Raw genomic sequence first — 27,534 nt, forward strand, 5'->3', positions numbered from 1 at the left:
CATGCGGAGATCATCCGTTCACCCACACCGTGTCTCACAAGGACACGGCGGTTGGAACCAAAAATCTCCAATTTGGACTCCAGACCAAAGGACACATTTCCACCGGTCTAATGTCAATTGCTTGTGTTTCTTGGCCCAAGCAAGTCTCTTCTTCTTATTGGTGTCCTTTAGTAGTGGTTTCTTTTGAACCTTGTAGAAAGTTGACCATGAAGGCCTAATTCACGCAGTCTCCTCTGAACAGTTGATGTTGAGATGTGTCTGTTACTTGAACTCTGTGACGCATTTATTTGGGCTGCAATTTCTGAGGCTGGTAACTCTAATGAACTTATCCTCTGCAGCAGAGGTAACTCTGGGTCTTTCATTCCTGTGGCGGTCCTCATGAAAGCCAGTTTTGTCATAGCGGTTGATGATTTTTGCAACTTCACTTGAAGAAATGTTCTAAGTTCTTGAAATGTTCCGTATTGACTGACATTCATGTCTTAAAGTAATGATGGACTGTCATTTCTCTTTGCTTATTTGAGCTGTTCGTGCCATAATATGGACTTGGTCTTTTACCAAATAGGGATATCGTCTTGTCACAACACAAGTTCAAACGCATTAAAAAGGAAAGAAATTCCACAAATTAACAAGGCACACCTGTTAATTGAAATGCATTCCAGGTTACTACCTCATGAAGCTGGTTGACAGAATGCCAAGAGTGTGCAAAGCTGTCATCAAGGGAAAGGGTGGCTATTTTAAGAATCTCAAATATAAAAAATAAATGTTGATTTGTTTAACACTTTTTTTGGTTACATGATTCCATATGTGTTATTTTATAGTTTTGATGTCTTCTCATTATCATTCTAAAATGTAGAAAATAGTACAAATAAAGAAAAACCCTTGAATGAGTAGGTGTTCTAAAACTGAGTAGGTGTTCTAAAATGTCTTGAACAATTTATTCAGGCTTCATAATTTTCTCAAATCAGTTGCTCTATGTTTTGTGTGGCATGACATGGCATGAGCTGTACAGTGTATTTCTACCCTATCCTTTTCCAAATGTGAGAGCCCTTAATTCCCCACACACAGGAGCAAGATGAAGAACAACGAGTATGAGAGTGTTGATCAGCTAGACGCCGACCTCACTCTGATGTTTGAGAACGCCAAGCGCTACAATGTGCCTCATTCCTCTATCTATAAGCGTGTGTTGAAACTCCAGCACATTCAGCAGGTCAGTGGGTGTATGAGCTGCCAATGCTGAAACTCAAGTTCAAACCCAAGCTCTGCTGTAGTTGTGTATCAGCATCTGTATGGTTGTTAGTGGGCTGTAAAGTATCCTATGGTGATTATTGGGTGTAACATTGCTGGAGTATTAACTAACAATGAGATGGTACTGCTGCTTAGGCAATCTGGTCTCTCAGGCCTCTCTGGTGTTATAGGTCCCAGACATTGAAAATCGTGTTTTCCATCAAATTGGATGATATTTGAATGGAACCAGTTCAAAGTAGTATGTAAACTGACTGTTGCTGGTACATTGATCAAGTTTGATCATAAAGTTACTGGTCCCGTCCCTATGTGCCAAACACTTGGATTCAGGAGGCAGGCACTACCAAGGATTTACTTCCGGCTTTATGCAACGTCATATAAAGGTAGCGTCGTCTCGTCTTAACTCATTTAAATATGTACCGCCTTAAAACCGGCATCACATGTGCGCCTACACAGAACATACAACCAAAGATACTGGTAACCTTTAATCTGTGGTGTGACTGTTAGCTAGCAATCTACTTACCAGCATGCCGTCAAAAGCACACTGTGTTGTGACTGGATTCCATAGTGTAAAATTAAACGTACACTATTTTTATGAAGACATCTGACAGCAATGGCTGCTTTTCATTTCGGGTGGACAGGCTGCACCGAAAATTGTATGTCACGCGTGTGCAGTGCACATTTAGTGTGAAGTTACTTTATCAGTTGGGGAGAGCATTCGATAGGTCTTGCCAGGAAGCTAATCCTGAAGACGGATTCTGTACCATCATTGACAGTGGATCTTGCAAGCGCTGACCATGATGTGAGTATTAGAGTTTGATGAGTCTGACACAGTAGCCAACATTTAGGGGGGGATCGCGGGTCTAACGTTAGATCATTCGGCTGTGGCTGCTTTGACTTGTGAATTATCTATTTTCCATAACACACCTAATAGTCACTATATGGTTTTGGTTTTTCCATCCCTAAGCGTCCAACATTGAGTCTTAGAACTGCCAGCGCACAGCTGGCACGAAGGAAGGTTGTCCACTAAGGAGTTACGGTGTGTATAGTATTTTGTAATTTACCCCTGAAAATCACATTTTGCCATTTCATTGTGTGGGTTGTTGTCTTACAGGCTAATTCCCTCTCCATTTGTCTTTCCACTATCATCAAGCTGTCATGATAGACATTTTAGAAAATTCAACATCCACTCCCTCTGCACAGCTTCCCGGGCAACCACTGCATCAGGAATGCTGTAATTCAAAATCAGCTTTCCCAAGGCAAAGAAGGGGGGTATGCTGTGAAGCCTGTGAAGACAGACCCAACATACTGTAAGTCATAGTTATTCATTTAAAATCAATTGAGCATTTCAGGCATAGAAAAGTTTCAAAAACGGTGCACGACCAAATATTGCATATATCAAATTCAGTACTTCAAAAACACCAAAAATCACATTGTAGAATGAGTAGATCACTTCATCAATGAATTTATAGCATTATAAATCAGAACGGTAAATAAAAGGACATTTAAATTCACTACCCATTTAACAAACATTTCTTTTTTCAAAAACAATACAGGCTACGTAGACAGGCTCCTGGATCTCCTCTTCAACGAGGTCATCCTTGAACCAGCGCTGTATGTGGGGATGCTGTGTGAGCTGTCCTTCCCAGGACCCCTGTCTGCCCAGTGTGAGAGGCCTGACAAGGAGGCCATGGTTGAATTTGTCTCCCGCTTCAATCTTGTGGGTGACTTAAGCCTGCTTAATTGAAGCGTGGTACATGGGTCCCCGTCCTCTCACGCTTCCTATCAATCTCTGTAGTTGGTTGTATTTCCTAAAGCCTAAGTAATTCACTTGTACATATGTTTTTTTTAAGCATTCGGTCGGGAGTGTTACAAATTGCACGAATCACTGGGTCTCAAACACATGTAGGGCGGCCGGGTGACTAAATTAGGCTTATTGGCTCTAATACTTTATGTTATGTCAAATGATGTCTCACCATTATTTCTCATGAGTGTTCATGTTGATCAATATTTAGGCAATGCTGGCCTATTGTAAATAAATAAATGTCTGATCAATGCGTACAATTCTGAACATATTGTCATTTATAATACTAATGCAGAGGTACCAATAAATTGTCCAGTACACTTATTGTATGCTGTTTTCATGTAATGACTAATTATTGTGAGGAAGCGTTATCAGTGAACTTTATTCTGTAATTATTTACAAAACAATAGAAATGCAATTGTGTATTGCTGCTGTTTGTCGGATATCCAACAGTCCATGATCAGCTCTGTTGACCATGAGAGCATTTTGCAGGGAAAATGGGTTGAGGCATCCCACTGGGCACCGATGTCAATTCAACGAATATTCCACGTTGTTTCAACGTCATGTCATTGAAATTACATGGAAACAATGTTGATTCAACCAGTTTGTGCCCAGTGGGATACTATTTAGGCTCGGGATGACATGTGACCCATTGTTTATCTTGTCATCAGTGACATTTCCCATTATTTACCTTGTTACCTGTCAATGACCACAAGGTTGTTTCAAAGAACTGTCAGTCAAGGCGAGCTCATGAATATAAGCTCCTCGCCCACTCAGCCTGTTCTTTCAGGCTTCCTGATAGTTGAGAGAAGGTACAATTTCTTCAAATCTGAGCTTTTTAATAGTGTAAAAATATTATGGGTGATGTTTTGGTCATTCAAAGGCTATTTTTACTTGGGAAATAGGATGACTGTACGGGACCTTTAAACATGGATTAGGTCTGACTCACTGTCTGTCTGTACGGGACCTTTAAACATGGATTAGGTCTGACTCACTGTCTCTGTCTGTACGGGACCTTTAAACATGGATTAGGTCTGACTCACTGTCTCTGTCTGTACGGGACCTTTAAACATGGATTAGGTCTGACTCACTGTCTGTCTGTACGGGACCTTTAAACATGGATTAGGTCTGACTCACTGTCTGTCTGTACGGGACCTTTAAACATGGATTAGGTCTGACTCACTGTCTCTGTCTGTACGGGACCTTTAAACATGGATTAGGTCTGACTCACTGTCTCTGTCTGTACGGGACCTTTAAACATGGATTAGGTCTGACTCACTGTCTGTCTGTACGGGACCTTTAAACATGGATTAGGTCTGACTCACTGTCTGTCTGTACGGGACCTTTAAACATGGATTAGGTCTGACTCACTGTCTGTCTGTACGGGACCTTTAAACATGGATTAGGTCTGACTCACTGTCTGTCTGTACGGGACCTTTAAACATGGATTAGGTCTGACTCACTGTCTCTGTCTGTACGGGACCTTTAAACATGGATAAGGTCTGACTCACTGTCTCTGTCTGTACGGGACCTTTAAACATGGATTAGGTCTGACTCACTGTCTGTACGGGACCTTTAAACATGGATTAGGTCTGACTCACTGTCTGTCTGTACGGGACCTTTAAACATGGATTAGGTCTGACTCACTGTCTCTGTCTGTACGGGACCTTTAAACATGGATAAGGTCTGACTCACTGTCTCTGTCTGTACGGGACCTTTAAACATGGATTAGGTCTGACTCACTGTCTCTGTCTGTACGGGACCTTTAAACATGGATTAGGTCTGACTCACTGTCTCTGTCTGTACGGGACCTTTAAACATGGATTAGGTCTGACTCACTGTCTGTCTGTACGGGACCTTTAAACATGGAATAGGTCTGACTCACTGTCTCTGTCTGTACGGGACCTTTAAACATTGATTAGGTCTGACTCACACCTGTGTTACTATGCAATAGTGTCTTTGGCAGTGTTCTCTATGTACTGTACCTGGTTGCAATCATTTATTTGGTGGATAGTTGCATGTTGTACTTATCAAAAGATAGAAGATGAAATAGTGGACCTGCCAAACCATGATGGCTTTTATGTCTGTGAGTGCACTACTTTTGTGTAAGTGGAGATTTGTTTGAGAGAGATGGGGAGAGTTAGAGGTGGTCGTTTATATTCATGAACGTGTGGGAGGAAGAGCAGCTGGTTGATATTGTTTGTGTGGTTTTCCTAGCTAAAGAGGACAGAGCTATTGAGGAGGGAGGACGACAGCATGGATGGGGACAGCATGCTCTCTTCTACCATGTCTGATACTGGCAGCACTAAGAGGAAGAGGTACGCACTACTTATTTAACCTTCTCAGCAGAGTTAATAGTAAATGCCAGGCACCTGCAAAATAAAAGTCCCTGTACTTTTGGTTTATAAAATTATTGCTTTGGCCACAATATCATTGCATTGTTTTTTTATTGATCCTTCAAGGCAAAGTGTCCTTCTTTTAACTAACCCACATCCCTGTGACCACCAGCCATAAGAAAAACACCAAGAAGAACCGGATGAAGGCCCTGTACTCCGCAGTGACGGAGGCCCGGGAGATGGGCACAGGCCGGAGGCTCTGTGAGCTCTTCATGGTCAAGCCTTCCAAGAAGGACTACCCGGACTACTACAAGATCATCCTGGAGCCAGTGGACCTGAGGATCATCGACCACAACATCCGCTCTGAGAAATACATGACTGAGGACGCTCTGCTGGAGGACATGAAGCTCATGTTCCGCAACGCACGACACTACAATGAGGAGGGCTCACAGGTGATTGGCCAACAGGGGTCAGACTCAGGGCAATGAAATGTGCTTACTAGATTATTTAGCAGTAACGTACTAGTGTCTTACCTTTAATCATGAATCGTGATTTCTAAGATCGAAACTACATTTCCATAATATCAGCAGTATGCAGTGTAGCAACTATGTCTGGCTCTAAATGCCCCTCAATTTTGCCACTGAACAATTGGCGTTGTTCCAGGTCTATAACGATGCCAACGTCCTGGAGAAAGTCATAAAAGACAAACGGAGGGATCTTGGCCCAACGCCTGACGATGATGACATGTCACCAAAGTTGAAAATAAGTACGTTGCTGACATTTTGGCTTAAATAATTCAGATACAGTACATGGATGTCATTTTAGTCTAGTAATTTCGCATTATCACTTCATCCCCAAAATAATAATACACACACCCCCTCTGTAATTCCAGGGAAGAGTGGTATCACGCCTAAGAAGTCCAAGTACCTGACCCCCCTGCAGCAGAAGCTGAACGAGCTGTACGAGGCGGTGAAGAACTTCACAGACAAGCGTGGCCGCCGCCTCAGCACCATCTTCCTACGGCTTCCATCGCGCGCTGAATTACCCAACTACTACATCGCCATCAAGAAGCCAGTGGACATGGAAAAGGTCAGGAGCCACATGCTGGCCAACAAGTACCAGGATGTAGACGCACTGGTGGAGGACCTGGTGCTGATGTTCAACAACGCCTGCACCTACAACGAGCCAGAGTCTCTGATCTACCGCGACGCTCTTGTGCTGCACCGTGTTCTGCTGGAGACTCGCCGGGACCTGGAGGGAGGCGAGGACGCCCATGTGCCCGACGTGGCCCGCCTCATCCAGGAGCTCATCCGCAGCCTCTTCGTCTCCGTGCTTGGTCACCAGGATGACGAGGGGCGTTGCTACAGCGACTCGCTGGCTGAGATCCCCGCTACTGACCCCAGCAGCCCCGACAGACCGCCGCTCAACTTTGAGATCATCAGAGCTAACGTGGACCGGGGACGCTACAAGAGACTGGACGTGTTCCAGGATCACATGTTTGAGGTGCTGGAGAAGGCCAGGCGCATGCACAGGTGGGGCACAATTAGGAAACAGTGTTTGCCATTTTCTCTTTTATTTTCTCTCTGCAATATTTGGGTAATATCAACCATAGAGCTAATTTCTGTGCATTTAACAGTTAGAACATCCTATGAGATACAGTGCCTTGCGATAGTATTCGGCCCCCTTGAACTTTGCGACCTTTTGCCACATTTCAGGCTTCAAACATAAAGATATAAAACTGTATTTTTTGGTGACGAATCAACAACAAGTGGGACACAATCATGAAGTGGAACGACATTTATTGGATATTTCAAACTTTTTTAACAAATCAAAAACGGAAAAATTGGGCGTGCAAAATTATTCAGCCCCTTTACTTTCAGTGCAGCAAACTCTCTCCAGAAGTTCAGTGAGGATCTCTGAATGATCCAATGTTGACCTAAATGACTAATGATGATAAATACAATCCCCACCTGTGTGTAATCAAGTCTCCGTATAAATGCACCTGCACCATGATAGTCTCAGAGGTCCGTTAAAAGCGCAGAGAGCATCATGAAGAACAAGGAACACACCAGGCAGGTCCGAGATACTGTTGTGAAGAAGTTTAAAGCCGGATTTGGATACAAAAAGATTTCCCAAGCTTTAAACATTCCAAGGAGCACTGTGCAAGCGATAGTATTGAAATGGAAGGAGTATCAGACCACTGCAAATCTACCAAGACCTGGCCGTCACTCTAAACTTTCAGCTCATACAAGGATAAGACTGATCAGAGATGCAGCCAAGAGGCCCATGATCACTCTGAATGCAGAGATCTACAGCTGAGGTGGGAGACTCTGTCCATAGGACAACAATCAGTCGTATATTGCACAAATCTGGCCTTTATGGAAGAGTGGCAAGAAGAAAGCCATTTCTTAAAGATATCCAGAAAAAGTGTCGTTTAAAGTTTGCCACAAGCCACCTGGGAGACACACCAAACATGTGGAAGAAGGTGCTCTGGTCAGATGAAACCAAAATTGAACTTTTTGGCAACAATGCAAAACGTTATGTTTGGCGTAAAAGCAACACAGCTCATCACCCTGAACACACCATCCCCACTGTCAAACATGGTGGTGGCAGCATCATGGTTTGGGCCTGCTTTTCTTCAGCAGGGACAGGGAAGTTGGTTAAAATTGATGGGAAGATGGATGGAGCCAAATACAGGACCATTCTGGAAGAAAACCTGATGGAGTCTGCAAAAGACCTGAGACTGGGACGGAGATTTGTCTTCCAACAAGACAATGATCCAAAACATAAAGCAAAATCTACAATGGAATGGTTCAAAAATAAACATATCCAGGTGTTAGAATGGCCAAGTCAAAGTCCAGACCTGAATCCAATCGAGAATCTGTGGAAAGAACTGAAAACTGCTGTTCACAAATGCTCTCCATCCAACCTCACTGAGCTCGAGCTGTTTTGCAAGGAGGAATGGGAAAAAATGTCAGTCTCTCGATGTGCAAAACTGATAGAGACATACCCCAAGCGACTTACAGCTGTAATCGCAGCAAAAGGTGGCGCTACAAAGTATTAACTTAAGGGGGCTGAATAATTTTGCACGCCCAATTTTTCAGTTTTTGATTTGTTAAAAAAGTTTGAAATATCCAATAAATGTCGTTCCACTTCATGATTGTGTCCCACTTGTTGTTGATTCTTCACAAAAAAATACAGTTTTATATCTTTATGTTTGAAGCCTGAAATGTGGCAAAAGGTCGCAAAGTTCAAGGGGGCCGAATACTTTCGCAAGGCACTGTATTTGAAGTGCATGTGATTGTCACTCCAGGACGGACTCTGAGATCTTTGAGGATGCGGTGGAGCTGCAGCAGTTCTTCATCCGGATCCGAGATGAGCTGTGTAAGAATGGAGAGATCCTGCTCACCCCCGCCCTCAGCTACACCTCCAAACACCTGCACAGTGACGTGGAGAAGGAGAAGAAGGAGAAGCTGCCCAAGGAGATAGAGGAGGACAAGCTCAAGAGGGAGGAGGAGAAGAAAGGTATGCTCTCACTGACACTCTGAACCTAGCAACTTGTAGCAAGGCAGATAGATATACCTATTCCACCAATCAAAGCAGTGTCCAACAACAGTTACCCAGTGGCATCAGTTATAGGGCTTTAGTCATCATTATGCCCCTATGAAATAGTATTTATTGACTGAGTGATTAACTGAGTTGAGTTGTGAACGCACAGAAGCTGAGAAGAGTGAGGACCCTGCTGGAGGGGCGTGGCAGTCTGGTCTCCAGCGTACCTACAGCCAGGACTGCAGCTTCAAAGACAGCATGTACCACGTGGGAGACTATGTGTACGTGGAGCCTGCTGAGCCCAACCTGCAGCCGCATATCGTCTGCATTGAGCGCCTGTGGCAGGATGATGCAGGTTGGTGGCTTTGCACATCCACTACTGAAAAGCATTAGTAGTGATTCTGTATTTACATTTTGTTGTGGAAATGGCCCGACTTGTCACATTCAATCATTCCTTTTGCTGTATCAATTGTGCTGTCCTTTTGTAATAGTATTGCTCTGTGTACTTCTCTCCCCATTCCAGGTGAGAAGTGGCTGTATGGCTGCTGGTTCTACAGGCCAAATGAAACCTTCCATCTCGCTACACGCAAGTTCCTGGAGAAGGAGGTCTTCAAGAGCGACTACTTCAACAAGATTCCTGTCAGCAAGATACTGGGCAAATGTGTTGTCATGTTTGTTAAGGTACTAAGCTCTTTTCTATTTCCATTTTCATGTTCCAGCTCTTTCTAATATGGTTGAAGCATAAAACATTTCAAGTGAATCATTGGCCTTGGCTTTTTTTTTGTAACTGATCCCAGGACTACTTTAAGCTTCACCCAGAGGGCTTCAGGGCAGACGATGTGTATGTCTGTGAGTCTCGCTACTCAGCCAAGACCAAGTCCTTCAAGAAGATCAAGATGTGGACCATGCCCCTGAGCTCCGTTAGGTTTGTCCCTCGGGGCGTACCGTTGCCTGTAGTCCGGGTTGCATCCATGTTTGCCCCTAAACAAGAAGAAGAGAAGCCTGCAGAGATACAAGAAGAGGGCAAAGCCTTGGACACTATGGATAAGGTGAGTGGTTAGAAAATATTGGGCAATTGGAATGAGATTAAATTGGATTAATATGTGATCCAACAGAGTGCAAACAAAGACAACCATACTGCGTGTGTATGTGTAGGAGAGGGAGGATGTAATCCTGGACATGACCAATGGGGAACCAGGCTGCCAATACTATGAGCAGCTCTGCTACAATGACACCTGGCTGAAAGTGGGAGACTGCATCTATATTCGCTCACATGGACTAGTGCGCCACCGAGTAGGCAGGTAGGGTAAATACAACTCTACAGACACAATTTCCAAAATGGGATGTGGCTTGATATGTAGTGATTATTTATTTAGTTGAATAAAGTTATTATTATTATTATTAAAGTGGGTTTTATTTTTATCTGCCAGGATTGAGAAGATGTGGATGCGGGACGGAGCGGCCTACTTCTTTGGGCCTATTTTCATCCACCCAGAGGAGACAGAACACGAGCCCACCAGGATGTTCTACAAGAAGGAAGTGTTCCTTAGCAACCTGGAGGAGTCTTGCCCCATGACCTGTATCATAGGTATTCTCTCTGCCCTGATAACAGACCCTATTATTGGGTTGATGATATGCCATGTTATTTTCAAATGTTGAGAAGAGAAACAAGTTTAAGTGCATGGGTTGATTGTATTTCACTGGGCATGTGCCATGCTTATATCTCTCTCTGATGACTTGTTCCACAGGGAAGTGTGCGGTGTCCTCCTTCAAGGAGTACCTTTCGTGCCGGCCCACGGAAGTGCCTGAGGAGGACGTTCTGCTTTGTGAGAGTCGTTACATCGAGAGTGACAAACAGATGAAGAAGTTCAAGGGTCTGAAGCGCTTCTCCCTCTCTGGGAAGGTGGTGGAGGACGAGATCTATTACTTCAGGTGAGTGGCTTGACTTTTTACGTGCCTCGAGATACTGTCGCATAATCAGCAATAGTTAGAAACCATTCCACAACGTAGTAAAGCAGAATTGAGTGACCCTGAAAGGGGGAGTTCAGAGTCGGTCAAAAACACTCCTTTTAGTTAAGGTAGAACAGAACTCAACACCCAGGTGTAACTGCAGTCTATTCCACGTGTCCCGTACAGGAAGCTGATCGTGCCCCAGAAGGAGCCATCCCCTCTGCTGGACAGGAAGATCGCAGTGCTGGAGGCCAAGTTTGCCGACATGACAGATGAGGAGTTGGAGGACCTGGGGGAGGATGATGGGGAGCTGGGAGACACCTCCATACCCCAGCTCCAGAGCCCCATGGCAGGCAGCGACATGGACATGCCTTACACCCCTCCACAGGTCAGAGCAGCAACATACACTGGGCAAATGTGTGGTCATGTTGTGAAGGTAAAGCTCTTTTACATTTGTCTCAAAAGTTATTGGTAAGATCATCGCACCCTGATAAAGACGTGTCAACTGAATTGCATGCATCCTGATTGAAACAAAACATGTCTCAAATGATTTGCATGTTCAAGGTGAGATTCAAGAAAAAGGCCTCTTAGCCATCCAGTTGGAGGTGTGTATAGCAATGACAGTAGAGAGATGACATGACACACTCTCCCTTACTTGACTGCAGTCCACTCCCAAGTCCATGAAGGGGATGTCCAAGAAGGAGGGCTCCAAGAGGAAGATCAACATGAGTGGCTACATCCTGTTCAGCAGTGAGATGCGAGCGGTCATCAAGGCCCAACACCCAGACTTCTCCTTCGGGGAACTCAGCCGTCTGGTGGGCACCGAGTGGAGGAACCTGGAGTCTCCCAAGAAAGCTGAGTATGAGGGTAAAAGATCTTACAAATGTACTTTTTCTGTGGTAGTTTGTTCAATGCCCCTAGCAGTAGTATCTCTGCAAATTCCCTTGCAAAAAGTTGTATTAGTATGTGTGTGTGTTTGTTGTGTTTGCAGAGCGAGCAGCTAAAGTGGCCGAGCAGCAGGAGCGGGAGAGGGCTGCCCAGCAGCTGGCTTTCCCTAGAGCAGGTACCCCAGTAGGGCTCTGAGGGTGGTTCCTCCCCCGACCCCAATGGTGTTGCTTTATCCCAGCATGACATGTCAGGTATCCCATAACAGAGGGGGATGCACCCCCCTGGGGACACTTGGAGCTGCAATAAGAAGCTGTACCCTTTTCATTCCTTCATTACTAATCTTTATTCTAGTACTGTACTTTCCCCTCTTTTCAATGATACACTGCTTCAACATTTATTTAGAAGCTTACCAGTTTCACTGCATCATTCTACCATCAGTCTGATTCAAGTAGTGCTTGTGATTTGTGAATGAATTACATGTGTATGAATGTCTGATTATGGATTATCAAATATCCTAAATCTAGATGAATGTTTAGTCATTTAGCTAGTGCATGATCTCTGCTAGCTAGTTGCAGTTGCATGTCGCACTGATGCATGCATCTGTTGCTATACCCTCCTCCCCAAAGGCATGATGGGTTCATATATGCCACACATGATGCTGCAGGACCTAGTTGACGGCATGTTTAGTATGACTGGCATGCCACCACATCACATGAGGTTGCCTCTCTTGACCCATCATCACCTAATGCCAGGCATCCCTGGGTTCCCTGGCATGCCATACCCGGGTAAGAGCACTTTTACAGCCACCCTACCTGCCACGCCACTGCTTCCTGTATGCCACTCTAACTCACTGGAGGGGCTACCTGTAACGTAGGCTGAGGTCCTGTAGTGATACACAGTCATTGAGTGATTCATCAACAGGGTCATGTATTCTCTGAAGTACCCTTACCTTGAATGCAGATTGTTGCTGAGAGGCTGTAATGACCCAACTTTGTCTTTTTCTTAAAAGAGCAGTAGTAAAGTCAGTAGTACACAACACAATCCAAGATGGCCAGCTGCTGACAGCTGTGGTCTGGAGCACTCTGTGATTGTTGATGCCTTCCTTACAGGTGTCAACGCGGGTGCCCCTGGAGCCTATGGAACCCAGGTAATCTACACTTCTATACAATTGTATTTAAGAAAAGCACATAGACTGTAAATGTTTATTTGATTAGTCACATCATTACTCACATCTGTATTTGAGTATGAGAAGTAAAGAGGCCTTTGATGCTTTTTTAGATGATTGGTCTTGGGCAGCAGGCCCCGCCACCCTATCCAGGACAGGGCCAGCCTGCCCTCCAGCAGCCCTCAACACCCATATTTGTAGCCCCGCCACCCAAGCCCCAGCGCCTGCTCCATTCGGAGGCGTACCTGAAGTACATTGAGGGACTCAATGCAGAGTCCTCCACCATCAGCAAGTGGGACCAAACTCTCTCAGGTGAGTTCTCCTCATTGAAAGAAAGTGATTCACACCACAACAAATCTACAAATCACTTATATAATATGTCAGAGATTGATTTATCAGTAAATTGCCTTATTGAATAACAGAAATGTATATACAGACAGTATTGTAATTTATCGATTCACCTACATTGTGTATCGTGAATGCATGTATAATTTCCCTTGATACATTTTTGCATTAAGATCAGAGCAGAAGTATGTGAGTGTGATGACTTGTGTATGTCTTCTGTATGTGGACATGTTTGAGCAGCTCGAAAGAAAGATGTGCGGCTGACCAAAGAGCAGGAGAGCCGGTTGCCGTCCCATTGGCTGAAGAGCAAGGGCGCCCATTCCACCATGGCGGACGCATTGTGGCGTCTGCGAGACTTGATGCTGCGTGACACAATGAACATCCGCCAGACGTACAACCTGTAGAATGTCTGAGCCACTGCTCCTTACACTGTCAGACAGGAAAGCGGGTTTAGGCTCATTTAAAAAAGTGTTTATGTTGTTGTCATGTTAAAGTTGTCATTCGTTTGTAGAATGGTTAAATGAGCTTGCTTACTCTGTTCAAGCAGTTTTGTATTGACATCTTAATTGTTCTAACAAGTGCATTATTATTGTATTAAATGTTTCTCTGTGATGGATAAAAGTTTTCATAAAAAATGAAGAATTGACTTGTTCTTGAAGGCTAATTTAGTATCTGTACTGCAATATGGAACATTCTAGTGGGCAGTCATGTCCTGACTCAAAGGCACCAGACAAGAAAAGAGGAACCAACAGACACTTTGATTCTTCTCTTTAAGTTGTTCTATTGGCCTTCCATGACATGAATACGAGGTTATAACTAGGTGAACACACTTCATCAATCAATAACAGTGATAAATGAATCAATAACATAGCATCTGTTCTGAACACTTGCCAACGCCATTCACTCCCTTTCAAGTGCACAGGGGCGTGTCGAGCGTGGTTTTCCAAACTTATTTTGCGCATGCCCCGTACACATGCCGCGCAGTCAGTGGCATGAGATTTCTTTAAACAAGCTAACGTTAATCAGGCAGCAGCGAATCGTACAACGGCACATACCGGCTGAGAGACAACTCAAAACAAGAGAAGGTATAACATCTCACCGCTGTATCAAATGATACAGTTTAATGTACATTACTGGCTTGCTTGTAGAAAGACTGAGAACTGCGGTAGCCGTTTCTAATTAGCCTATCGTGGATAATTTAGCATCAGCAAACTAGCGAACATTTACTAGTAGAACAATGTCAGTACGATACTTGCTAGCTATTCACGTTTAGTTATCTAGCTAGCTGTGTTCCCTAAACAGAAAATGAATTGCAGAAAGGGCTATCTGGCCTAACCAAGTGTAACACTATCATCTGCCCCGCTACTAACGTACAAGTCGTGAGAAGACGTTCAAAGTTAGCCTACCAGACCGCTATGGCTAGTTGGCTACCAAACTATCTAGCTAACTTGCGCAGTCATTAAGTCAACTTTCTGTGATTTACTTACTCCGTAGCTAAGTTTTATATCCTCGAAACAAGTGTTGGATATTTGAGATGTAAGCAACCTGCCTTACAGTTGACAAAGTATTGAAACTGAAGTATTTTGAATCAGCATCACCATGCCAGAGTACCATGCTAATTTAGCTAGCTAGTTGCTAACGGCATCCCCCAAAGTCCTTCCCTAGATTGACTGTGAGTGGGTAAAGTGTCTGACGCAGAGGAAAATAACGAATTTCATTGGAGCACAAAGGTTGTCATTTTAAAAATGTATTCCAAACGTGTCGGACGGCAAAGATGGGCTAACATTTGCTAGCTTTAGGCCAAAGTATTTGTCAGTACCTGGTGTTTTAGTGATGTATAGCGAGCTAGTATGACTTACTCAATCATATATTGATCGGGTGAATATAACATCTGCGTTTTTTTGTCAATATAACTTTTCATGAGCTTGTAACCGAAGACAATCAGTTAATGGTACTACTCAGTTTAGACCATCACTACCGTTACTATGCCTAACGAATTGATTTTGACCATATTTACAGGGCACCATGGAGCTAAATGATGGAAACCTTCAGACCCTCACAGAATTTATGCGCAAAACTCTGGACCCAGATCCATCCGTAAGACGTCCAGGTATGCGAACTCAGAGTAGAATGCTTGTTAATTTTAAAATACTCATGCCCTGATCAGTCATGGTAGCAATAAACATATACAATGATATATACTTGGGCATTTATGTACAATTTTCCAGTGCTTGACTGGAATGTTCTTATTTCCCTCTTCCAGCTGAAAAGTTTCTTGAGTCAGTTGAAGGGAACCAGAATTACCCAATATTGCTGCTTACATTGTTGGAGAAATCCCAAGACAATGTGATCCGGGTGTGTGCAGCTGTCACCTTCAAAAATTACATCAAGAGGAATTGGCGCATAGTAAGTTATATTGGAACAAATGTTATGGGTTGTGCAAGTATTGTTGTCCCAATGTTGGCATGACAAGTGTTACTTTGTATTCTGTCTCTTTCAGATTGAAGATGAACCCAACAAAATCTCAGATCCGGACCGGACCACAATCAAGGCCAACATTGTAAATTTGATGCTGAGCAGTCCTGAACAGATTCAGAAACAGGTATTTCTTCACATGAGTCAAGACCTGTTACCTGTTCATCTACTCTAAATCAAAGTCAGTGGGCTGGTGCTTGTTTTGAGTTTCATATGAGGTTCTTGGAATCCATGGTTTCCCAATCCTTTAGAATAATACATGTATACAATCAAAAGGTAGATTTGTAGAGATGGTTCAGTTTTTCTGTATTTACTGTTCTACAGTTGAGTGATGCCATCAGCATCATCGGTAGAGAGGACTTCCCTCTGAAATGGCCAGACCTCCTGACAGAGATGGTAACCCGCTTCCAGAGCGGAGACTTCCACATCATTAACGGAGTGCTCCGGACCGCACACTCACTTTTCAAGAGGTAAACTACCATGAGCATGACACGTGGCCCTCTAATGATAGGTGTCATAGTAAATCATGTCTTTGTGGTTAATTTTGAAAGATATTAACCCTGATCATCTGTTTTCCCAGGTATCGACATGAGTTTAAGTCAAATGAGCTATGGCTGGAGATTAAACTGGTGTTGGACACATTTGCGAATCCACTGACTGAACTCTTCAAGGTTGTGGTGGATTGGTTTCAGAGTTAATCAACTTGAACAATTGAAGTGTATTTCAAGTAAAAACAACATGTCTGGAAATTGTTGCTTGCTGTCCCTTGCTTCTACTTCTATAGTACTTTAATTATTCAGACATGGGAAGACATTGTCTGCTATTAATGTCTATTGTTTTTTCAGGCCACCATTGAGCTGTGTCAGACCCATGCGACAGACGTCAATGCTTTGAAGATCCTCTTCTCGTCCCTTACTCTGATCTCAAAGCTTTTCTACAGTCTCAACTTTCAGGTGCGCCCCCCCCCTGCCTCTTACCTGCTTTATGCCCACAGGGACTTACTGTATTTAAATGTGATGCTTTTTTACTGGAGTTATCTCATTATTCCATCTTTGTCTCTGCCTTCACAGGACCTTCCAGAGTTCTTTGAGGACAACATGGAGACCTGGATGTCTAATTTCCATAACTTGTTGACCTTGGATAACAAGCTACTACAAACAGATGTGCGTGGACCTGGTGATTAACAGCACTTTCACTGTAAGACGTTCAAGTGGCTATTAATGAATCAGTTGATTAAACTTGTGATACGATCTTGTCTTTTCCTCCCAACAGGATGAAGATGAGGCAGGTCTTCTGGAGCTGCTCAAGTCTCAGATCTGTGACAACGCTGCTCTGTACGCCCAGAAGTACGATGAAGAATTCCAGCCTTACCTGCCTCGGTTTGTCACCGCTATCTGGAACCTGCTGGTCTCCACTGGCCAGGAGGTCAAGTATGACCTGGTGAGACTGCTGATGCATTCATGTAGCTTATCAATAGATCATGTTGACCACCTGCTAATACGTTTGCTTGGGGCGGCAGGTAGACTAGTTGTTAGAGCGTTGGACTAGTAACTGAAAGGTTGCATGATCGAATCCCCGAGCTGACAAGGTAAAAATATGTCATTCTGCCCCTGAACAAGGCAGTTAATCCACTGTTCCTATGCATTCATTGAAAATAGGAATTTGTTCTTAACTGACTTGCCTAGTTAAATAAATACATTTTTGCTCCTTTTATATTTGTGACGTAGCTTGTGAGCAATGCTATTCAGTTCCTGGCATCTGTGTGTGAAAGGCCCCACTACAAGCATCTGTTTGAGGACCAGAACATACTCACCAGCATCTGTGAGAAGGTCATTGTGCCCAACATGGAGTTCAGAAGTGAGTTTAGACTTAAACATTATCTTGGGGATGAATGGCTACATGACTGTTTCTGATCTTGCCATTGTATATCAATAGTAGCGATTTGCATAATGGTCTTTGATACTGATACATAGATTTCTGTCTCCAGGTGCTGATGAGGAGGCCTTTGAGGATAACCCTGAGGAATATATCCGAAGAGATCTTGAAGGATCAGGTAAAAACATTTTTTTAAACTCAAGACCAAAATTTAACTGGAGGATTGTTGAAGTTTAGGTATTCAAGGCACACTGATATTCACCACTCGGTTCTGTCTCCTTCCTGCAGACATAGACACTCGGCGCAGGGCTGCTTGTGACTTGGTGAGAGGCCTGTGTAAGTTCTTTGAGGGCCCGGTCACAGCCATCTTTTCTGGCTATGTCAACTCCATGCTTGGGGAGTATGCCAAGAACCCAGGGGTGAACTGGAAGCACAAAGACTCTGCCATCTACCTGGTCACATCTCTGGCCTCAAAAGCCCAGACAGCGAAGGTATGATTAGGTCATTATGCCTATTGTATTTGGGTGTGTTTGTGACATCTGATGGGTTATACAGTTGAAGTCCCAAGTTTACATACACCTTAGCCAAATACATTTAAACTCAGTTTTTCAAAATTCCTGACATTTAATCCTCGTACAAATTCCCTGTCTAAGGTCAGTTAGGATCACCACTTTATTTTAAGAATGTGAAATGTCAGAATAATAGTAGAGTGAATTAATTATTTCAGCTTTTATTTCTTTCATCACATTCCCAGTGGGTCAGAATTGGGTCAAACGATTTGGGTAGCCTTCCACAAGCTTCCCACAATAAGTTGGGTGAATTTTGGCCCATTCCTCCTGACAGAGCTGGTGTAACTGAGTCAGGTTTGTAGGCCACCTTGCGCGAACAAGCTTTTTCAGTTCTGCCCACAAATGTTCTATATGATTGAGGTCAGGGCTTTGTGATGGCCACTCCAATACCTTGACTTTGTTGTCCTTAAGCCATTTTGCCACAACTTTGGAAGTATGCTTGAGGTCATTGTCCATTTGGAAGACCCGTTTGCGACCAAGCTTTAAGCAAGCTTTAACTTTCTGACTGATGTCTTGAGATGTTACTTCAACATATCCACAAAGTTTTCCTCCCTCATGAAACTATCTATTTTGTGAAGTGCACCAGTCTCCTGCAGCAAAGCACCCCCACAACATGATGTTGCCACCCCCATGCTTCACGGTTGGGATGGTGTTCTTCGGCTTGCAAGCCTCCCCTTTTTTCCTCCAAACATAACGATGGTCCTTATGGCCAAACAGTTCTATTTTTGTTTCATCAGACCAGGGGACATTTTTCCAAAAAGTACGATCTTTGTTCCCGTGTGCAGTTGCAAACCGTAGTCTGGCTTTTCTATGGTTGTTTTGGAGCAGTGGCTTCTTCCTTGCTGAGCGCCCTTTCAGGTTATGTCGATATAGGACTCGTTTTACTGTAGATATAAATACTTTTGTACCCGTTTCCACAAGATCCTTTGCTGTTGTTGTGGGGTTGATTTGCACTTTTCGCACCCAAGTATGTTCATCTCTATGAGACAGAGCGGTATGATGGCTGCGTGGTCCCAAGGTGTTTATACTTGCGTACTATTGTTTGTACAGATAAACGTGGTACCTTCAGGCGTTTGGAAATTGCTCCCAAGAATGAACCAGACATGTGGAGGTCTACACTTTTTTTTCTGCTGTCTTGGCTGATTTCTTTTGATTTTCCCATGATGTCAAGCAAATAGGCACTGAGTTTGAAGCTAGGCCTTGAAATGCATCCACAGGTACACCTCCAATTGACTCAAATGATGTCAATTAGCCTATCAGAAGCTTCTAAAGCCATGACATTTTCTGGAATTTTCCAAGCTGTTTAAAGGCACTGTCAACTTAGTGTATGTAAACTTCTGATCCACTGGAATTGTGATACAGTGAAATAATCATTCTGTAAACAATTGTTGGAAAGATTACTTGTCATGCACAAAGTAGCTGTCCTAACTGACTTGCCAAAACTATAGTTTAACAAGAAATTTGGAGTGGTTGAAAAACGAGTTCTAATGATGCCAACCTAAGTGTATAAACTTCTGTCTTCAAGTGTAAATATTATTGCAGTAGAGACATTGAGCAAATTACACAGACAAAATGTTTATTTTTCAGCATGGTATCACGCAAGCTAACGAGTTGGTGAACCTTACAGAATTCTTTGTGAACCACATTCTCACAGACCTCAAATCCCAGAACGGTAAATATAAAGTTGAACTTGGAAACAAACAATGAATTAACCATCACAGCTGTGGATTGCTTTATAGCTGCACTTTTATGGAACATGTTTACTCTGTTCTATTATAGTCAATGAGTTCCCGGTGTTGAAGGCTGATGCCATCAAATATGTCATGATCTTCAGGAGTCAGGTATGATTTTGTTTTCTCTACCCTCTGAAAATTCATTCTCACGAGTTCAGCCCATTTACTAAGGGTTGACATCAACGCTTGCAGGGGCCCGTGAATAACCAGTCCTCGGTCCCCTCTTGTCTTCCAGCTGCCCAAAGAGCAGCTGCTGCAGGCTGTCCCTCTGCTGGTGGCCCACCTGCAGGCAGAGAGCACGGTAGAGCACACCTACGCTGCCCATGCACTGGAGAGACTCTTCACCATGAGGGGCCCCAACAACTCTACTCTGTGAGTAGTAACCATCTATACTTAGATAAATAAAGACTTTGTCTTTTCAAACACCACACTACACAAATATAATCAACTATACACCACATCCATAGTAGTTTGTTTGTTAATAAAACTTTGGTCATTACCAATAACCTTAGTTTGTAACTTTTGGTGCCTCATGTCAGTAGTGATTAATCATCTATCATCGTATGTTTCAGTATCACTCCTGCAGAGATGGCCCCCTTCACAGAACAGCTGCTAAACAACCTGTTCAAGGCTCTGGCTCTGCCTGGCTCCTCAGAGAATGAATATATCATGAAAGGTACTTTAGTTTGAGTGTTAAATGCTCTCCTTATAACTTCTATGGCTTTCATTGTATTTTTAACTATCCATCCTTTTGCTTAATGTCGTCACGGAGGACCTAATGTCTGCAACCTTAAAAGGAAGGTGACAACGTTTTTCAGTGTGTACTGATCCTTGTCCTCTACCCAGACTTCTCCTTTATTCTCTTCCAGCCATCATGCGCAGCTTCTCCCTCCTGCAGGAGGCCATTGTTCCTTACATCCCCACTCTGATTGGCCAGCTCACTCACAAGCTCCTGCTGGTCAGCAAGGTAGGTCACACACTCATCTCTTGTCTGCATTGCTGTGAATGCATGTACATATGAGCTGACTTGCATTGTCTAAAGGCATCCGGAAACACAGGTTCGGTTTGCTCCTTGCAGAACTTGGCTAGGCGTAATTCATGTCTGTTCTCGCATGCTCCCTTAAAATACCTTCGCTTCAAAACAATAAAAAAATTGTCAATATTACGGTTTGTCCCGCTTGAGACGCTAGTACACTTGCAAAAATAATCTCTAAATATATCTAAGATTAACAACTCAAGAAATCTGTAATAAATTGACACTTGTCGAGGACGTCTTAGTCGTGCAATTTTACATCTAACTATGATGTTTAGTGCAGTATTTCTCAAGTGAAAAAAATGCATGGAAAATAATCGTCTCTCGTTGAATGACAAACACTTCATTAACAAATCTCTACTGTTGCCAATCACAGATGAAGGGGCTTGGACAACCAAACTTAGACTTGCCTCAAGATAAACAGCTGGGAATAAATTGTCGAACACCAAAACGTCACAATTTCGCCATAACATACAGTGCCTTCGGAAAATATTCAGACCCCTTGACTTTTTCCACATTTTGTTACGTTAAAGCCTTATTCTAAAATGGATTAAATCAATAAAAATCCTCAGCAATCTACACACAATACCCCATTGACAACAAAGCAAAAACAGGTTTTTAGAAGTTTTGGCACATTTATAAAATAAATATTTAAAAAACAACCCTTTTTTACAGAAGTATTCAGACCCTTTGCTATAAGACTTGAAATTGAGCTCGGATGCATCCTGTTTCCATTGATCGTCCTTGAGATGTTTCTACAACTTGATTGTAGTCCACCTGTGGTAAATTAATTGAACATGATTTGGAAAGGCACACACATGTCTATACAAAGCCCCACAGACCAAAAACCAAGCTATGAGGTCGAAGGAATTGTCCGTAGAGCTCTGATCTGGGGAAGGATACCGAAACAACATTTCTGGAGCATTGAAGGTCCCCAAGAACAGTGGCCTCCATCATTCTTAAATGTAAGAAGTTTGGAACCACCAAGACTCTTCCTAGAACTTGCTGCCTGGCCAAATTGAACAATTGGGGGAGAAGGGCCTTGGTCAAGGAGGTGACCAAGAACCCGATGGTCACTCTGACAGAGCTCTAAAGTTCCTCTGTGGAGATGGGAGAACCTTCCAGAAGGACAACCATCTCTGCAGCACTCCACCAATCAGGCCTTTATGGAAGAGTGGCCAGACGGAAGCTAGTCCTAAGGCACATGAAAGCCCACTTTGAGTTTGCCAAAAAGGCACCTAAAGAAACCAAGATTGAACTCTGGCCTGAATGCCAAGAGTCACGTCTGGAGGAAATCTTGCACCATCGATAGTTAAAAATCAGGATATTAGTATCGTATTTGAAAATATCGCCATACAATTTTTTTGTGCTACTTGGATATACCAAGTACAAGAACGGCAGTATTTTTCCTTCATTGCTTCTTCTCCATCTTTTTAGATAGGGGGGCAATTTGTTTTCAGCACTTTATATTTCTGTGACTGTCTCTCTTGTCCCTCTGCAGCAGACATATGAAGAGCATTATGTTTGGAACATTGAATCGCTATATAATCACAATAAATATCGTATTGGCACGTAAGTGCTGTGATATCGTATCGGGAGGTCCATGGCAAGTTCCAGCCCTGGTATTTACCTGTATCATGTTTCTTCCAGAACCCCAGCAAGCCTCACTTTAACCACTACCTGTTTGAGTCCCTGTGCCTGTCCATCCGGATCACCTGCAAGGCCAACACAACCACTGTGGGCAGCTTCGAGGAGGCCCTCTTCCCAGTCTTCACTGAGATCCTACAGAATGATGTACAGGGTATGTGGCTGTACCCTAGAAAGAAGCAGGCTATAGAAGTTCATGTTAAGCGTAAGATGCCTGTCTGACTAGAACATGCCTAGGAAACTGAGTAGGTGGATGAAGGGGTTGAAAAGCCATCCTCTGAATCGCATGGATGCCGTGTTGTTGGCAATCTGCACATTGCCCTTCTTACATCAAATGTCCCGCTTCCTGTTGCAGAGTTTGTGCCGTACGTGTTCCAGGTGATGTCCCTGCTTCTGGAGATCCACACCAGCTCCATCCCCAACTCCTACATGGCCCTTTTCCCCCACCTGCTGCAGCCTGTGCTGTGGGAACGCACTGGCAACATTCCCCCTCTGGTGCGCCTGCTTCAAGCATATCTGGAGAAGGGGGGAGCCACCATAGCCAGCTCTGCTGCTGACAAAATAGTGAGTTACAGCTGGGGGTAGTATGTCAATGGTAAGATGACTCTTACTGTAATAAGAGGAGTCTTACTGTACTTTTCTGTAACCTCTTGTCTTAATCTACCTGTTGATGCATGCAATTAGTTAGTTGTGATAATCTGATGTTAGTGCTCTCCCTATACAGCCTGGCCTGCTAGGAGTCTTCCAGAAGCTCATAGCCTCCAAGGCCAATGACCACCAAGGTTTCTACCTGATGAACAGTATCATAGAGCACATGCCGACGTGAGTCAACAGCCTCCACCTTTGTCTTCTAACGGTGAACTTTGTGTGTAGTTGACATGGGGGCTGTATCATGAGTTATTTTGTTCACTCCCTCTCAGGGAGTCCATTGTTCAGTACAGGAAACAGATCTTCATCCTGCTCTTCCAGAGACTGCAGAGCTCCAAAACCACCAAGTTCATCAAGAGTGAGTATAGCTTAAAACAAATGTTGGCATGTTTATTTAACTTCTTTGGATAGGGGGCAGCATTTTGGATGAAAAGCATGCCCAGAGTAAACTGCCTTCTACTCAGTCCCAGATGCTAATATAGTATTGGATAGAAAACACTCTGAAGTTTCTAAAACAGTTTGAAGGATGTCTGAGTATAACAGAACTCATATGGCAGGCAAAAACCTGAGGAAGAAATCTAAACCAAGTGGGAAATCTGAGGTTTGTAGTTTTTAAACTCAGCCCACTAACTTCAATAGGGGCTATTGATTATGTTGCACTACCTACGGCTTCCACTAGATGTCAACAGTCTTTAGAAACTTGTTTGAGGCTTCTACTATGAAGGGGGCTGAATGAGAGGGGGATGAGTCCAAGGTCTGCCAGCAGCCTCTCTGTCACGCGCATTCACATGAGGCAGCTCTCGTTCCATTGCTTTTCTACAGACAATGTAATTCTCCGGTTGGATGATTATTGAACATTTATGATAACATCCTAAAGATTGATTCTATAGTTTGATATGTTTCTACAGACAGTAATATACATTTTTGAAATTTCCGTCCGAGCATTCCGCTGGACTTGAACGCACCTTTCGATTTGTTTACCAAACGCCCTAACAAAAGGAGGTATATGGACATAAATTATGAACTTTATCGAACAAATCAAACATATATTGTGGAACTGGGAGTGCATTCTGATGATCATCAAAGGTAAGTGAATATTTATAATGCCATTTCTGACTGTTGACTGCGCAACATTGCAAATATTTATTTTGGCTGTTTTGGGCTCTGAGCACCGTACTCAGATTATGCTTTATCCGTAAACCTTTTTTGAAATCTGACACAGCGGTTGCATTAAGGAAGTTTAACTAAAGTTCCATGCATAACACTTGAATTTTCATCAACATTTTATAATGAGTATTTCTGTGAATTGATGTGGCTCTCTGCAAAATCACCACATGTTTTGGAACTACTGACCATAACACGCCAATGTAAAATTAGATTTTTGGATATAAATATGCACTTTATCGAACAAAACATACATTAAAGTCCTATGAGTGTGATGATTTTCATCAGATGAAAGGTTAGTGATTAATTTTTCTCTTTGTGCTTTTGTGACTCCTCTTTGGCTGGAAAAATGGCTGGGTTTTTCTGTGACTTGGTGGTGACCTAACATAATAGTTTGCTTTACAGCGAAAGCTCCACATTTTGGAAATTAGACACTGGCTGGTTTAATGAGAATTTGTATCTTTAAAATGGTGCCTAATACTTGTATGTTTGAGATTTCTGTTGATTTGTATTTGGTGCCCTACCATTTCATTGGCTGTGTTCCCAGACAGGTTAAGAAGTATAATTGAAACTTTGTTATGCTAGCACAACAGGAGTGTGTAGGGTTATATTAACCCAGTTTTAGAATGAGCTCTGTGTGATTTCTCAATGCTGCACATTTTCACAGGCCCTCCTATTTTCCACAGGCTTCATGGTGTTTATCAATCTTTATAGTGTCAAGTACGGAGCCATTGCTCTGCAGGAGATTTTTGACAGCATACAGCCAAAGTAAGTATCTCTTGTCAGATTAAATGAGACTGACCTTTGGCACGTTTGATTCAGTTTATGTCCATTAGTGTAGCCTTGGAGCGGAGTGTGCAGATGACTCATTTACATTGATCTGCATACATGCCAGTCAGTTGTCCCTATTGGCTTTTAAAGGCCAACCATGTCCTCTTACTGCATTACACACACTTGCATGGCATGTTAGGCTGAGCTTGGAATGTTTTATCATATTCCATATTATAGGCCTTCATGAATGATAAAAGATAAGAACCACGTGGAGAGGTATTCTCAGTGCTGAGTCTAATTTCTCTTGTAGGATGTTTGGCATGGTGCTGGAGAAGATAGTCATTCCAGAGGTGCAGAAGGTGTCTGGACCAGTGGAGAAGAAGATCTGTGCTGTGGGCATCACCAAGATCCTCACTGAGTGCCCTGCCATGATAGATACTGAGTACACCAAACTCTGGTGAGAAACTGTCCTGGAATATTATTACACTTTGCAGTGTTTTTACTAAATTAATGGCCTGCTAAATTGTTTGTTCTTTAGGACCCCCCTGCTTCAGGCCCTCATTGGGCTATTTGAGCTACCAGAGGATGATAGCATCCCTGATGACGAGCACTTCATTGACATAGAGGACACACCCGGTTACCAGACTGCTTTCTCCCAGCTGGCCTTTGCTGGGAAGAAGGAGCACGACCCTATCGGAGAGATGGTCAGCAACCCCAAGATCCTGCTAGCTCAGTCTCTCCACAAGCTCTCTACTGCATGTCCTGGACGGGTAAGTTGATTTATTGAAATGCACTAACACTAGGCTATATTAGAGGCAGTGGGCCTATTGACTAAATCACTCCCTTATAGCAGGAACAACTACACAGCAAGACTCCAAGAGATAGCTAATGCTAGCTAGCAAATTCTTTATTTTCACGTCCACCTTGTGTTCCAATCTTCTACTCTCATATGATTTAGTCGGTCATGGAATGAAAGTTAAGTACCAACTCTGTCTTTGGTTAGTGTCCGTTCTGAGATTGGATGGTTGGCCTGATAGCCGGTCGAGTCCAACCAAAGACATTAAAATGGCTCCTAATGTCTCTGTTTGGCACTCAGAATTAATGAGTTGAATAGGGGTACGACCTTGCGACAGACTAGTGTTCTTTCAAAGGGGTGTACTTGTACAACAAGCTGCCTCATACTACAGACACTGAAGATGGGTTCCTGTCCTATGGTGCATTCTGTCTCGGACAAGGCTTACTTATAAAAGTGAAGCCCCAGCAGACTGAGCCAGTCACCCAACCGAGTGTTGAAGGTGCTCTAGCCCAGCATAGACTGTGTGAGGCCCCAGGAATAGCAGAGCGGGGTGTAGTGTACAACATTTTGGCTTCTAGATTGCTAATGCCTCCCTGAATTATTTTTCTTTGAGTACTATATATGCTTTCAGTAGTAGATGACAACTGAGTGAATCTCTCCTGTTTTCCTCCCATGGCAGGTCCCCTCTGTGCTGAACACCAGCCTGAACGCTGAGGCCCTCCAGTACCTGCAGGGTTACCTCCAGGCTGCCTCTGTACAGCTGGTGTGAAGATGGACACAGAAGCTTCCTCACTGACTCATAAGACACTGCACAATAACTGGGCACTGTCGCCCATGGGCCACACTGGGACTGACTCATCAGGATTGAATGGACAAAACAAAGACTGATCAATTGACTACTCATGGTGGATACTTGGACAATGGGTCATGTTCATTGACGAATTGGGATTTTTAAGGGTTTTTAAATGGTGTTAAAAGAAATGGAAGTGCAATAGTTTTTTTTGTGGGGGGTGGAGTTGTCTTTGTCCTTTATTGGCATGCTGTGCAGTTATGGAAAGTTGTGGAAGGCTTGCTTCACCAACACTCAACTTTGTGAATGTTATGCTTTGATATGACCAATATATCTGCTTGTTTGTCGATTTTGCCATAATAACGACCTGTCATTGAACATACATTGACAACCCCGACAGCACTTGGAGTTAACTGGCTGAATTGGACTTCATGACTCTTTGCGGAATCAAATGAGAAGTTTTTTGTTTTTTTTCTTTGTCCATTTTTTCAATAGTTGGATTTCCATTGTTTTTACTCTTATGGAGGACTGGTGGTCATGACCTCAAAATATAGGACTTAAAATGTTTCTCTGTTGCATGTAGTTGCACCTAGCATTGTCTTTATGTCTGGTCTTGGTGCAGAAACTGTCTATAAATTTGAGTGAAGAGGATCTTGTATAAAACCTGATTGGTTTTGCACTTTCAGTGAAAGTCATTGTGTACAGCCTCTTGATTAGCTGTGGCACTCAAATAAAATAATCACACTTAATACAC

The 27,534-nt window shown here is 43.3% G+C and overlaps 2 protein-coding genes across 2 annotated transcripts in view; both read left to right on the forward strand.

Moving 5' to 3' along the window:
• LOC124002910 (protein polybromo-1-like) overlaps positions 1-13,918 on the forward strand; it is a 41,322-nt gene extending 27,404 nt beyond the window's left edge. Inside the window, 19 exon segments of the mRNA XM_046310743.1 lie at positions 1,066-1,207; positions 5,264-5,364; positions 5,555-5,834; positions 6,046-6,148; positions 6,275-6,914; positions 8,696-8,907; positions 9,101-9,286; positions 9,455-9,612; positions 9,729-9,980; positions 10,087-10,232; positions 10,362-10,519; positions 10,680-10,863; positions 11,068-11,317; positions 11,547-11,748; positions 11,873-11,944; positions 12,396-12,554; positions 12,879-12,916; positions 13,048-13,246; positions 13,520-13,918. Coding sequence (XP_046166699.1) covers positions 1,066-1,207; positions 5,264-5,364; positions 5,555-5,834; positions 6,046-6,148; positions 6,275-6,914; positions 8,696-8,907; positions 9,101-9,286; positions 9,455-9,612; positions 9,729-9,980; positions 10,087-10,232; positions 10,362-10,519; positions 10,680-10,863; positions 11,068-11,317; positions 11,547-11,748; positions 11,873-11,944; positions 12,396-12,554; positions 12,879-12,916; positions 13,048-13,246; positions 13,520-13,683 — 3,646 coding nt within the window. The 3' untranslated portion in view covers positions 13,684-13,918.
• Positions 13,919-14,234: 316 nt separating this feature from the next.
• On the forward strand, positions 14,235-27,529 carry LOC124003553 (exportin-2). The gene is made up of 25 exons (XM_046311900.1): positions 14,235-14,364; positions 15,299-15,389; positions 15,543-15,685; positions 15,780-15,881; positions 16,079-16,224; positions 16,335-16,425; positions 16,600-16,707; positions 16,825-16,917; positions 17,027-17,194; positions 17,482-17,611; positions 17,742-17,807; positions 17,918-18,120; positions 19,786-19,870; positions 19,978-20,039; positions 20,167-20,303; positions 20,504-20,607; positions 20,801-20,898; positions 22,615-22,765; positions 22,967-23,175; positions 23,336-23,433; positions 23,532-23,617; positions 25,110-25,191; positions 25,505-25,651; positions 25,733-25,964; positions 26,670-27,529. Exons 2-25 carry the CDS (start codon positions 15,305-15,307, stop codon positions 26,757-26,759), a joined length of 2,916 nt encoding a protein of 971 aa, XP_046167856.1. The 5' UTR covers positions 14,235-14,364; positions 15,299-15,304; the 3' UTR covers positions 26,760-27,529.
• Positions 27,530-27,534: the final 5 nt, after the last annotated feature.

Source organism: Oncorhynchus gorbuscha, linkage group LG18, assembly GCF_021184085.1.
Source record: "Oncorhynchus gorbuscha isolate QuinsamMale2020 ecotype Even-year linkage group LG18, OgorEven_v1.0, whole genome shotgun sequence".
NCBI lineage: Eukaryota > Metazoa > Chordata > Actinopteri > Salmoniformes > Salmonidae > Oncorhynchus > Oncorhynchus gorbuscha.